General features: G+C 37.9%; 1 protein-coding gene across 2 annotated transcripts in view; it reads left to right on the top strand.

Moving 5' to 3' along the window:
• Knl1 (kinetochore scaffold 1) overlaps positions 1 to 13,551 on the top strand; it is a 65,467-nt gene extending 51,916 nt beyond the window's left edge. The window contains exons 18-26 of one of the 2 annotated variants that reach the window (XM_027422181.1): positions 769 to 846; positions 1,079 to 1,118; positions 2,852 to 2,953; positions 4,347 to 4,447; positions 6,424 to 6,492; positions 7,288 to 7,397; positions 8,644 to 8,762; positions 10,687 to 10,809; positions 12,511 to 13,551. In XM_027422181.1, coding sequence (XP_027277982.1) covers positions 769 to 846; positions 1,079 to 1,118; positions 2,852 to 2,953; positions 4,347 to 4,447; positions 6,424 to 6,492; positions 7,288 to 7,397; positions 8,644 to 8,762; positions 10,687 to 10,809; positions 12,511 to 12,610 — 842 coding nt within the window. In that variant the 3' untranslated portion in view covers positions 12,611 to 13,551. The remainder of the gene's footprint in view (positions 1 to 768; positions 847 to 1,078; positions 1,119 to 2,851; positions 2,954 to 4,346; positions 4,448 to 6,423; positions 6,493 to 7,287; positions 7,398 to 8,643; positions 8,763 to 10,686; positions 10,810 to 12,510) is intronic. The other variant, XR_003486575.1, reaches the window with a different exon arrangement.
• Positions 13,552 to 14,362: the final 811 nt, after the last annotated feature.

Below are 14,362 nucleotides of genomic sequence, written 5' to 3'. Positions count from 1 at the left end.
TCTCAGTGAGGCCAGCCTGGGCTCCATCCAGGAGACCCTGTTCCAAAAAAAAAAAAAAAAAGGAAAAGAAAAGAAAAAATTATTTTATTTATTATTATTATTATTATTATTATTATTTTGGTTTTTCGAGACAGGGTTTCTCTGTGGCTTTGGAGGCCATCTTGGAACCAGCTCTTGTACACCAGGCTGGTCTCGAACTCACATAGATCCGCCTGCTTCTGCCTCCCAAGTGCTGGGATTAAAGGTGTGCGCCACCACTGCTCGGCGGAAAAAATAATTTTTTTAAGTGCTAACTTGAAACAAACTGAGCATGATGACATACCTGTAATCCTAGCTACTTGGGAGATGGCAGGAAGTTTATGCCTGGCCTGAGCAATGTCTGTGCAAAACCCTTCTCAAAAGTACTATAGAAAGGCCAGCAATACTTAATGAATTCTCATCTTTTAAACCCACAAAGGGAGGAAAGAACTGACTTCCAAAAGTTCTCTTCTGAGCCCTAAGTGCTTACACCACACATAACACACACACACACACACACACACACTGAATTTTTTTTTAAAGCGCAAATCACTATCATTAGCTCAGAGTTCACCTATTTGAATCCAGAAGTCTACAAAATTATAGTTCAGGGCTTTATTGGCAGAGGGTGATGAATATTTATTTGTAGATATACCCAATATTTCATTTTGAGACATCTACTCTTTTATCCCCAATATTTAATGCGTTATTTTTGACTGGAGTTTCTTTAATGCTTGATGTTTACCTTAGAAACTAGGAATTTGGAGAATGAAGAGAAAGATGACCCTATGGAAGAATGGGACTCTGAAATGAAAGATGCAGAGAAAGGTAACTTAGATAAGGAGATAAGTCCAGTGGGTTTGGTGGTGCATACCTGTATCCCAGCACTCCAGGGGACTGTTTCAAAAAGAAGATAAGTCCAATGAGGAAAGCAATTTTGTGTCCATTTACATGTTAAATAAGATTAGGTCAGGATTTCCAAGAAACTAAATGATTTTTGTGCCAGCTTTCTGCCAGTGTCCCTTTTATGCTTGCTTTGTTTTTGTTTTTTTTTCCATAGAACTGGAACAGCTAAAAGCTGAAGAGGAGGAACTCCAAAGGTCAGCTGACAGTTGAATGTTAAAAAAAATATGAAGTTCCCAGATGTGGTGACTCGTGATTTAATCTCTGTGCTTTTTAGGCCTGCCTGGTCTACATGTGGAGTTTCAGGCTAGCCCTAGCCAAGGCTACATAGTGATCCTGTCTCTCTCTCTCTCTCTCTCTCTCTCTCTCTCTCTCTCTCTCTCTCTCTCTCTCACACACACACACACACACACCACACACACACACACACATGCGCGCGCGCGCGCGCGCGCGCGCGCGCGCGTGCTCACATAATAAAAGAAAATTAAAAATACATTCTAAGGGGCTGGATAGATGGCTTAGCAGTTAAGAACACTAGCTGCTCTTCCAGAGGACCCTGGTTAGATTCTCAGCACCCACATAGAATCTGACAACTACCTGTAACTCCAGTTCTGATGTCCTATTCTGGTCTCCTTGGGCTCCTGCACACATGTGATGGTACATATAAACTCATGCAGGTACATACATGTGCACTTAAAAATAATAAATCTTCTTTTAAAAATGTTGTAGATAACAGACTTTCAGACTAGAGAGATGGCTCAGAGGTTAAAAGCACCAGCTGCTCTTCCAGAGTTCCTGACTTCAATTCCCAGCAACCACATGGTGGCGCACAACCATCCGTTATGAGATCTGGTGCCCTCTTCTGGTGTGCAGATATACATGGAAGCAGAATGTTGTATACATAATAAATAAATAAAATCTTAAAAAAAACAACTTTCAAAATTGTTAGATACATTTAACTCTAATAATCAAAAATGCAAAAAGGTTATATGTGTTAAGATGTTGTATTCATTTTTTAATAAAAATAAAAGTTTAATAATTATGTTTTAAAAACATGGAACCCCAAAGATCTCTTCTTGATCTGAAATTGTGAGACAATGATATAATATACGTTTTCTAAATAGACCTATATTAAGGTTTTTTTAAAAAACATTATCTCATTGACAGCTATCTAGCTTATAACTCCTCATCATAAGACATTTAATGTGCTGGGCAGTGGTGGTGCACACCTTTAATTCAGCACTTGGGAGGTAGAGGCAGGCAGATTGCTGTGAGTTCGAGGCCAGCCTGGTCTTCAAAGAGAGTTCCAGGACAGTCTCCAAAAAAAAACTACAGAGAAACCCTGTCTCAGAAAAAAACAAACAAACTAAAAAGGACATTTAATGTATAATTTATGTATTTGTAGTGCATATGTGTACATGTGTATCTGCATGTATGTGGAAGCCAGTATGTGGAAGTAACAAAGGTATCTCTTGGTCTCTCTCCACCTTACTTTTTTTTTTTTTTTTTTTTTAAGACTTGGTCTCACTTTGTAGCTCTGGCAGATTTGGAACGTACTTTGTAAATAAGACAGACTTTGAACCCATGAAGATCTGCCTGCTTCTGCCATCTGAGTGCTGGAAGCAAAGATGTGCACCATCATGGCCAGCCTCTACCTTAGCTTTTAAAACAAAGCCTCTCATTGAACCCAGAGCTCAGCAATTGGTTATACTCGCTGGCTAGCTAACACCAGGATCCGTCATTCTATGAGTCTCCAGCACTAAGGTTACAGATATACACAACCTTGCTTGGCATTCACTGGGTGCCAGGGATCCAAACTCGGGTCCTGAAGCTGTCACAAGGAAACTATTATTAACTGAGTCATCGCCCCATCCTCAAAACATTTTTTACTATTCTGAGCTCACTAACAAATACTTGATTTTATTTGTAGGAAGTTCTTAGAAGTGGAGGCACAGAAAACACAGACCCTTGCTCAGATAGAGTTTATAAAAGAACAAACAAATAAAACTGAAGAATTACTGGATCAAGCAAGGTAAGAAAAAGCAGGTGTCATCCAGTTTCTGTTCTATCCTGTGCTTTATATGCTGCTATAGATTCTTAGAGGGTTTTTCGGGTTTTTAATGTTGTGGGATGGGCTTTCCCTATGTTGCCAAGACTGGTTAAAATTTCTGGATCCAAGCAATCATTGTGCCTCAGCTTCTCAAGAACACCCACACTCCAACACCCAACAGTTGCTATGGGCTTTAAGAACCTATAGCATTGGTTCCCAACCTTCCTAATGTGATGACCCATTAATACAGTTCATGTCATGGTGACGCCTAACCATAAAATTGTTTTGTTGCTACTTCATAACTGTAATTTTGCTACTGTTAGAATCATAATGTAAATGTCTGTTTTCCAATGGTCTTAGGCAACCCCTGTGAAAGGGTTGTTTAACCCCAAAGGGGTTGAGACCCATAGGTTGAGAACCACTGACCTGTAGTACATAATATGGCCTTTGAAAAAACAGTCAGTGTACTTCAAAACTATAGTAAAAACATTTAGGGCCATAGGTTGAGTTGAAAATATCTTTAACTATTTTTTGAGACTGGAGAGCTAGTTTGGCAGTTAAGAACAATGACTACTCTTGCAGAAGATCCAGTTCACTTCCCAGTACCCCCCACATGATAGCTCACAACTACCTGTAACTCCAGTCCCAGTCCTCTGACCTCAACAGCTTCCTGCATGTATGTGATACTCATAATACATTCAGACACATAAATATACACATACATATAAAAAATAGACAGCAGAAGTACTACTATAAGTTCTTGATTAGCCTCATCTACATAACAAGTAGTAGGCCAACCAGAGGCATACAGCAAGAACTTCACTCAAAAAAAAAGAAAAAGTAATAGGCAGCCAGGCAGCCAACAAAGTACAAGATTGTACAATCATTATTTCTCTGGGTTTTGTTTTATGTTGTTTTTCCTCAAAAGGTCTTCATTGGTGACCAGTCTCCATGTGTATATATGGACTGTTACACAAATTTTTGTATTATCTTTGCACAAGGGTCAGACCAATCTTGTCTATATTCTTCTTATTTTAGTATGTGTATTGCCGAGTGATTGCTTGTTTTGTATTTTGAGACATCTCACTGTATGACACAGGCTGATCTAAAACTCAAGGCAATCTGCCTTGTCTCAGCCTCCCAAGGGCTAGAATTGAAAATGATGTGTAAACCACCCCCCCCACCTGGCAATTCAAATTATTTAAATTGAAATATTATTTCCCAATCCAGTGGGGAACAAAAACAGTAGCTGCTATTGGTACTATTTGAACAGTATCAGAAATCCTTGATTTGGGCTAGTAATTTCCTGGATAAATACTGGGAAGGAAGAAAGAAATGATGGATTTACTTGTTTTTCTTATTTATCCTTCTCTAGTTTGTCTGAGTGGGATGTCATTGAGTGGAGCGATGATCAAGCTGTATTTACCTTTGTTTATGACTCAATAGAACTTACCATCACCTTTGGAGAACCAGTAGGTAAGTAGCAAAGCTAAAATAATCCTCTCCAGAGAAATGCATGGCTGCACTCACTAAAGATAAAAACCATATTTAATTACAATAATTACTGACAAAATGGTAATACTGCTGAGAATCTTAAGAGGGTCAGTTAGTTTAGTGATAATAGTTTGGGAAGTTTGCTAGAGCTTGACTCAGGGATTCCTGCATGCCATGTTTATACTCTACTGCTATCCTAGCAGGAAACAGCTGAGCCTGTTGGCATGGCTGGGGTAGGATCATCTGCTATGTGGTGAGACACTGTTTCAGTTGACAAAAACAAACAATAAGAATCAAAATATAGCAGCTGCTGAGTTCTTTCAGATGATAAAATTCTCTCTATCCAAATAATGTTCTTTCCCTCCCCACTTTGTGTGTGTGGATTTATTTGAATGGCTCTTAGTCTTAATTGATTTAATTTTTGTCCTTAATAATGAAGTCCTAGCCTTGGGATATAGCTCAGTGGTAAAACAGTTGCTCTGGTATACTTAAGGCCTTGGATTCCATCTGAAACATTGTGGAGAGAAGGGGGACAAAAGTAATCTCCTTAAAAGTTCTCTGTATAAGCTGGGGAGTGGTGGCACATGCCTTTAGTCCCAGTACTTGGGAGGCAGAGGCAGGTGGTTTTTTGTGAGTCCAAGGCTAGCCTGGTCTACAAGACAGCCAAGGCTACAAAGAGAAATCCTATCTCAAAAACAAACAGAGCAAAAATTTTATCTGTAATCAGAGTAGCTATAAATCTCTAGGCACTACAGAGTCAATGTACAAGATATGGCATGATCGTGTCTTTTTTTTTTTAAGTTTTATTTTTATGTGTATATTTTTTTATGTTATTTTATGTGTATGTTATATGTGTAGGACCCCATAGGGACCAGAAGAAGCCATTGGATCCCCTCAGGCTGAAATCACAAGAGATTGTGAGCCTAATGTGGATGCTGAGAACCAAAGTGAACCATCTCTCTAGCCCTCACTTCTGTTTTTCTCATGCTATCTGTAGTACCTAATGCATAGCTAATATTTAATAAAACATTTGGCTTAGTTAGGATTTCTATTGCTAATTCTATTTCTATTGCTGTGAAGAGACACCAGGACCAAGGCAACTCTTATAAAGGAAAACATTAACAGTTCAGAGGTTCTGTCCATTATGATCATGGTGGAACATGGTGGCATGCAGGCAGACATGGTGCTGGAGAAGTAGCTGAGAGTCCTACATCTTGCAAGCAACAGGAAGTGGTCTGACTCACTGGGCATGGCTTGAGCATATCAAGGCCCTCCTCCACAATGACATACTTCCTCCAATAAGACTATACCTACTCTAACAAGTCCACATCCTCTAATAGTGTTACTTACTCCCGTTGGGGACCATTTTCTTTCAAATCACCACACTTTCAACAACAACAACAAAAAAAGAATAAGAATTTGAGAAGCAGGAAATAACTTAGAGTCTAGAGGAAGTAGCTGTCCTAACCACACCTAGTCTGGTTACTTTAAAAAGGAAAAAAACTTAAAAAAAAAAAATAAATAAAATAAAAAAAATATATATATATATATATATATATATATATATATATATATATGCTAGATACTGAAGTTTAATTTCTTTCAAAGGTCCACTAAATTAATGTCATTAAACAATGTCAGGGGAGCCTTTACCATATATAGAAAATAATATGATTCAAGAATCAACCTTCACCTGCCTGTGGTAAGAATCCTGCTACCTCAGAAGAAGACAATTCTAAAGTAGAAAAAGGAAATATTTGAGACTAGGATATAGCTCAGTGCCTTGCATTCATGAACGTCTCCAGCACTGCATAAACCAAGATTGATAATAAGTGCCTGTAATTCAGGAGATGGATTGAGGAAAAGGAAATCAAAAATCCAGGGCTAGCATCGGCTACATAAGATCCGGATGAAATGATAGAGGAGATAAAGAAAAATCTTTTTCTGATTTTCCTCAGTTGGTCTCCCTTTCTTGGACAAGGCTTCCAGGAAGATTAATGAGCTCAATTTTCAGTCTTTGTTAGATGGTAAGTTCAAAACATTTAAGCCTCCAATTTTGTTGGTAACTTATAGGTATAGTTTCTCTTTAAAATGTGTTTTAGACATAAAACTGCTTGTATAGTCTCTTAAATATTGAGATTTTAAAAGAAATTATTTTATTACTACTAGATATTGAACAATGATTAATGATAGTTATTTCTATACTTGAAATTAGTGCTATAGGTATTTAATCTATACCAGGCACATGTATTACTTTTATCAGTGCTAAAAGTAGATAGTATTTTCTGTTTTATCAGTAAGGGAACTACAGATCAGAAAAATTAAGTGTTGTGCAATTTACCCAACTTTTATTTTATGTACATTGGTATCAGATGCCCTGGAACTGGAGTTACCAACAGTTGTGAGCTGCCGTGTGGGTACTGGGAATTGAACCAGCGTTGTCTGCAACAGCAGCCAGTGCTCTTAACCACTGAGCCATCTCTCTACCCCCATAACTGAATATCTTATAGACTTGTTTGAAAATAAAAAATAGCTGGACAGTGGTGGCACATGTCTTTAATCCCAGCACTAGGGAGGCAGAGGCAGGTAGACCTCTGTGAGTTCGAGGCCAACTTGATCTACAGAGCAAATTTCAGGACAGCCAGGGCTACACAAAGAGACCCTGTGTTGATTTTAAAAAGAAAAAAGTAAAAAAGAAGGAAGAAAGGAAAAAGAAAAAAAAATCTTGTGCAGTTAGTGGTTTGAAAATATTTCTAGTTTATGTAATATACATTATTAAAATACATGAATAAAATAATACCCTTTTTTTTTTTTCCCTTCAGAAGATAAAGCTCCTCCTTCCTCCCTTTTAGTTCATGAACTTATTTTTCAGTACATTGAGGAACAAGAGTCCTGGAAGAAGAAATGCACAACACAACATCAGGTACCCCAGGTAAAGTCTGATAAAGCCTTTAAAGGAAGTCCTACACTATTTATCCCAAACAGCAGAATTCAAGTTCTACAAACATTATAGTATCCTAAAAATATTAAAAACAATTGTTGTTTTTATTTTGGTTTGGTTTTGTTTTTTTCAAGACAGGGTTTCTCTGTGTTGCTTTGAATGTTGTCTTCGAATTCTCTCTGCAGACCAGGCTGGCCTCAAACTCACAGAGATCTTCCTGCCTCTGCCTCCCAAGTGCTGGGATTAATGGCGTGCGCCACCAACACCCAGCTCAATATTTTTGGTATTATTAAACATTGAAAAGTTTTTGTTTTTTATTGTTTTGTTTTTGTTTGTTTGTTTTGTTTTTGAGGTAGGGTTTCTCTTTGTAGCTCTTGTCCTGGAACTCGCTTTACAAACCTGGCTGGCCTCGAACTCAAATCTGTCTGCCTCTACTGGGATTAAAGGCATGTGCCTTCACAGCCTAGTAGTTTTTGTAATTAATATTTTTAGTTCACATTTAAAATAATGTGGGTATTGTTGCTATTTGGTTTTGTTTTGAGACAGGCTCTCAGTAGCTTGGTCTGACTTATATAGCAGAAGATGTCCATGAATTCCTTATCTACCTACTTGTTTTCACTGCCCAATTGCTTGGATTATGGACATGCACTACCATGCCTCATCTATATAGTTCTGGGGATCAAACCTAAGGCTTTGTACATGCTAGGCCCAGACTCACTCTCCTCTCCTTTCCTCTACCTTCCTCTCCTCTCCTCCCCTTCCCGCTCCCTTCGTAGACCAGGCTGGCCTCAAGCCCATAGGTATATTACATAAACTAGAAATATTTTCAAACCACTAACTGCACAAGATTTTTTTTTTCTTTTTCCTTCCTTTCCTTCCTTCTTTTTTTCTTTTTCCTTTGCCTGCCTCTGTCTCTCCAGAGGGATGCTCCACCATCACCTGATTAGATTTATTTGTATTTCATGTATATAGATGTCTTGCCTGCATATATATCTGTGAGAACACGTGTGCATTGCATGACAAGGCCAGAAGTCTTCAAATTCTTCTCAAACTGGAGTTACAGATGATTTTTCGCCATCTTGTGGGTGCTAGTATTCAAACCCAGGTCCTCTGAAAATCTTAACTACTGAGCTATCTCTCCAGCCACTAGGCCTGAACTCCTAACTGAGATACATCCCTACACACACACACACAGAGTCACACAAAGTCATTTTTTGTTCTTTTTTTTTTTTTTTAGATGCTTCAAGAACTCTCACTGGTAGTGAACCATTGCAGACTTCTTGGAGAAGAGATTGAATTTTTAAAGAGATGGGGGCCAAATTATAGCCTAATGGATATAAACATGAATAATACTGAGTGAGTATATTCAGTTCCCTAGAGCTGATAGAATGAAGTGTTATATGTTAGTGACTTTAGCAGAAAGTTAACTGATCTAATATTCTGCGACTAGAAGTCAGGGGTCAGTGTTAGTAGGGATGGTGTTCTAAGAGCTGTGAATGACTCTCCAATTTGTGATGGTTTACTGGCTATTTGGGAACCTAAATGCATAACTTTGTTATCTACGTCCTCACATAGTATTCTTTCATTATATCTATGTCTAAATTTCCCTTTTAATAAGGGTGCCAGTCATACCAGACAAAGGGTCACTCTACTGTAGTAGATCCTCATCTTAACCCATTAAATTTTCAATGACCTAATTTCTAAGTATGGTCACATTTGAGATAATCAAAGTTAGGATTTCAACATATGAATATAAAAGGATATGTTCAAACAATAATAGCAGATAACTCAAGAACTTAATGTTTTGAGATGTTGTCCACTGTCCAGCTTGCAGTGATCCTTCTGTCTCTACCTTTCAAGTGCTGGGATTATAGGTATGCATCATCTCACTTAGCTTTTTGTTTTTTCTATTTTACATTTGCATGTATTTGTGTATATGTAAATGTATGTCACATGTGTGAAATGCTTGAACAGGCTAGAAGAAGGCATTGAATCCCGTGGAGCTGGAGTTACAGGCAGTTGTGAGCCACCTGATACAAATGCTGAGAACCTAACTCCAATCATTTGGAAGAGCAGGAAACACCTTAATCAGGGAGCCATCACTCTCTTCTCCCTAGAACAACTCACATTGTAACTCAAACTGGCCTCAAAAGTATTGTCATCCTCCTGCCTTAAACTCCAGAGTGTGCCAAGAATTACCACCTATAGCATGTGATTGTGAATCAAAAAAACAAACAAACTCAAGAGTTCAGTCAATAAAGCAATAGACTTGCAAGTGTTCAGATTCTCTGAACCCTTGCATTAAAAGCCCGGGTTGTTGGTGGCGCACGTCTTTAATCCCAGCACTCGGGAGGCAGAGGCAGGCAGATCTCTGTGAATTCGAACCCAGACCAGGATAGGCTCAAAGCTACACAGAGAAACCCTGTTTCAACCCCCCCCCCAAAAAAAAAAAAAAGTCCAGTAGGAGCCAGGCATGGTGGTGAGGGTCTGTAATTCCAACACTATGGAGACAGAGTTGGGAGGATCTCTGAATTCAAGACCAACCTTGTCTACATATCAAGTTCCAGGACTGCCAGGGTTACATAAAGAGACCCTGTCTCAGAAAAGAAAAAAAGAAAGGGAAAAAAAGCGGGGTGATGGTGGCGTACAACTTTAATCCCAGCACTTGGGTGGCAGAGGCAGTTGGATCTCTGTGAGTTTGAGGCCAGCCCTGGTCTACAAATCAAGTGCCAGGACAAGTTCCAAAGCTACACGGTGAAACCCTGTCTTCAAAAAACCAAAACCAAACAACAAAAAACTCTAGTGTTATAGCGTGCACTTATAATCCTAGCAGTGGCAATATCGAAGGCAGAGAGAAATGGATCCTTGGAATCTTGAGAGTCAGCAGGCCTAGCCTTAGTGATTATTGAGACTATTGAGAGACCCTGTCTCCCACAAAAGGTGGAAGATACTTGATGATCAGTCCCAAGATGTTGACCTCCATGCATACTGTTCATGTGCATACTCGTACAATGTCTCTCCTCTTTCTTTCTCCCTCCCCGACTCTTTTACACACACACACACACACACACACAATGTATTTCTTTACTGTCAATTAGAAAATAACTATTATCTTTTTTTTTATAATATCTTGTTCCAGATGGTTTACCTTCCTTTCTATTTCATAAGAGCAAGAAATAACATTCACCTAAGTTTCATATGCAAGTATAAAAGAAAAATATGCTCATGATTTAATCTACTTTGGTTTTATATTTTTAATTGTGTATCTTTTCTTTTGTAGATTGAGACTTTTATTCTCCAGTTCTGCAGCATTTGCAAAATTTGAGATAACTTTTTCTCTCTCAGCCCATTATCCCTTGGCCCCACTACCATTTACCATTCAAAATCACTTTGGGAACACTGGGTAAGTAAATATCCAACTCCATAGACGTTCCAGTTACTTCGGTACACTTCTTATTTCATTTCAAAGGTCCTTGAAAGTGTCACCAAACACATTGAGAGACAAATGTCACTTCTTTCTGACTTCCTTATCCTGTATCTGTTCTTCTAAAGTGAGTGATACTATTATTGTCGACAGTGGATTCTGGAGTACAGTCTAATCTTTTATAATGGCTTCAGTTTCTCGACACTTCTCCCTAAGACAGTAATCAAGAAGTTAAAATTTTAGAACTAGAGGTATAACTTAGTTTGGTAACATGCACCAAGGCCTAGGTTACATTTCCAGCACCATTTAAATTAAATTACTGGTGATGTACACCTGTAATCCTACCAACCTTAGAGGAAGAGGTAGTAGGATCCGAAGTTCAAGATTACCCCCATTAGGTCATGATCTACTTTGTAACTTTTTCGGCAACACTTTGGCATATTAGAAGCTGCAAACAACAGCAGTCTAGAGTTTTATAGCTAAAGAAATTAACTTGGAGACCAGGGAGACAGATCAATTGGTAAAGAGCCTGCCACACTATCATAAGGACCTGTCTTCCAACCCCTAGCACACATGTAAAAACAGGGTAAAGTGGTACACATACACAACCCTAGTTCTCAGAAGGGTAGAGACAGCAGGAACCTGAGAGTCACTAGACAGCCAGTCTAGCCAATCAGTTAAAGACTGTCTCAAAAAATAACTTGGAGAGCAACTAAGGAAGACACACTTTGTTTACATTTGGTCTACACCCACACACACATACACATGTACATGCATGCACAAACACAAATACATTATGGGGTAGGGAAAACAGGATCTGAAGAGATGGCTCAGTAGTTAAGAATGCTTGCTTTTCTTCTATAAGCCCTTCTGGGCTTAGTTCCTAGCACCCACATAGGACAGCCTACAACCACCTGTAATTCTACCTCCAGGCGACCCAATGCCCTCTTCTGACCTGCTCTAGCATCTGTCCTCACATGTGCCATTCCTGGCACATGCCTTTAATCCCAGCTCTTGTAAGGCAGAGGCAGGCTAATCTCTGTGAATTCGAGACCAGCCTGGTCTACAAGAGCTAGTTCCAGGACAGCCTCCAAAGCCACAGAGAAACCCTGTCCCGAAAAACCAAAAAAAAAAAAAAAAAAAAAAAAAAAAAAACTTATTAAATACCCAGTGGTAGGGGCTAGAGAGATGACTCAGTGGTTAAGAGCACTGGCTGCTCTTCTAGAGGACCCAGGTTCAATTCCCAGCATCCACATGGTGATCACAACTGTCTTTGACTCTAGTCTGATGTGATATAATTCCCTCTTCTGGTGTGCAAATGTGCATATAAAACACCCATATACATAAAATGCATGTATAAATAAATCTAAAAAAAAATTTTTTACAAAAACCCAGCAGTAGAATGCTTGCTGAGCATGTACAAGGGCCTATGTATATTATCTACCAGTGTAGGCAAATAATAACAATAAAAGCAACCAGGTCTAGATACTTTATATTTATATTCAGAATTGGTTTTTCAGTTTTATTTTTAGAATACAGTTTCTATTAAAGTTCTGCTTATTTCCAGAAATATATCTATTTGTGCTTCCTAGGAACTTCAGAGATGGTATCCAAGGAAATGAATAGTGACAGGTGTAAGTTTTTCAGGAAAAGTAATTAATGTCTTTTTGTCCTTTCTAGCCATGATGAAATTGCTGCAATTATATCTAAAGTGCCATTGGAGGACAACTACCTGAAGAATGTAGTCAAGCAAATTTACCAAGATGTACTTAAGGACTAAAACTTTTACCATAAGACTCATAGATCACAATTGTAACAACTAAGGAAAAAATGCGCTTACCCAGGCATAGAGGTGCACTCTTATAATCAAAGGACTCGGGTGAGATCAGATCACAAGGTCAAGGCCAGCTGGGCTGCCTATGATACCTGGTCGAAAAACAGACAAAGAGAAAAAGTACTTGAATGACACATTAGGGTCACCACTGCTGTTCATCCTTTGTCTTAGCATTATATAAAACCAACAGAATGCCTCCTGATAACATCCCAGTTAATTTGTATTATTAGTTTTAAAATACTTAGCCAAAAATGGTGAGATCTCAAATGCCAAGTATCAATTTTCTTATCCTTATACTAAAGGTTAAATGATTAGACATGTGGGAAATTTGCCATAATGTTACTCACCGGTGGAGCACTTACCTTGTGTGCATGAAGCCCTAGGCTTAATGCCACTAAAACAATTCTTAAAAGTGGTGATTTTTCCCTTACTGTAAGCTGTAAAGAGTAACTTTTCATAGGAGATAGGACTACTGACACAAAGATTAGCCATTTTCTCCTATTTAGAGCTTCTGTATTTTTATGACTTTTGCCTAGCAGATATGTCTAGAGAAGAAACATGTCAGCTTGTAGTACAGAAGACTGTAACAGGAGGATGACTTGATTTCATGACTTCAAGACCAGTATGGCTAACATAGTGAGTTTTTCTCAATAAAAACAATAGAATGTCTCTATCCACATTCTTCTTTCTCCATTTCAGAAATGATATTAAGAAAAAGCAGAAGCACTCAGCTGTTGGAATGATGGCCATCTTTTCTTGAGAGTCTTGGTATTTTTTCTACAGTGCCTTTTAATGTTTTAAGTGTACTCTTTCTAAGAAAAATTATGTAAATATTTGTATGTTTTTGTCTTTGTGATATATGTAATAAAGAGATAATATGCCTTCAATGTAGGCTATTTCCTTCTCTATAAAGAATGCTTTACAGCTAGAATTTTAATATTTTTTTATTAAATAGTGACATTTCAAACAGTATCACATTGCAACACTAGTTTCTCACAATCATAAAAAAACTATTGCTTCAGATCTGGAGAGATGGCTCAGAGGTTAAGAGCACTGGATGCTCTTCCAGAGGTCCTGTGTTCAATTCCCAGCAACCACATGGTGGCTCACAACCATCTGTAATGAGATACGATGCCCTCCTCTTGCCTGCAGGCAACATTCAGACATAACACTGTACACATAATAAATAAATAAATCTTTAAAAAAAAAACTATTGCTTCCTGAAACCACATTTTTTCATATGTAAAATCCATATATAAATTATTTAGTAAATAGTATTGTCTCTGAAGTAGACAAATGTGAAAGGACTTTTCCCCAAGTACTAGTCAAATTCTAATCATGCTAACTTTTATTTCTTTATATTTAATTCTAAACTATGTTCTCATGCTAACTTTTATTTCTTTATATTTAATTCTAAACTATGTTCAAGTTAATTTGTCCTAAATTTTTACTTATATCAGGGTAAAGTCCTTTTGGTTCCTCGAATGTTATCTTACTTTTTTGATAGTTTTTACTTCTGAGTTATGTGTCAAAAAGATTACACAGTCTTTTATGTTTCAAAAGTCAATGCGGAACTCTTTTGACTTAAAAATTGTTAGAGACCCATAAAAAAGCTTGTAAAGTTACCAGTATTATCTGTTTCCCATAAAATTTAACTTATCCTTCTGACTTGAATTATTTTTTACCTATATGTCTAAG

Source organism: Cricetulus griseus, chromosome 6 (genome assembly GCF_003668045.3).
Source record: "Cricetulus griseus strain 17A/GY chromosome 6, alternate assembly CriGri-PICRH-1.0, whole genome shotgun sequence".
NCBI lineage: Eukaryota > Metazoa > Chordata > Mammalia > Rodentia > Cricetidae > Cricetulus > Cricetulus griseus.
The sequence above is the reverse complement of the archived record's forward strand: the minus strand, read 5'-3'. Positions and strand labels throughout refer to the sequence as shown.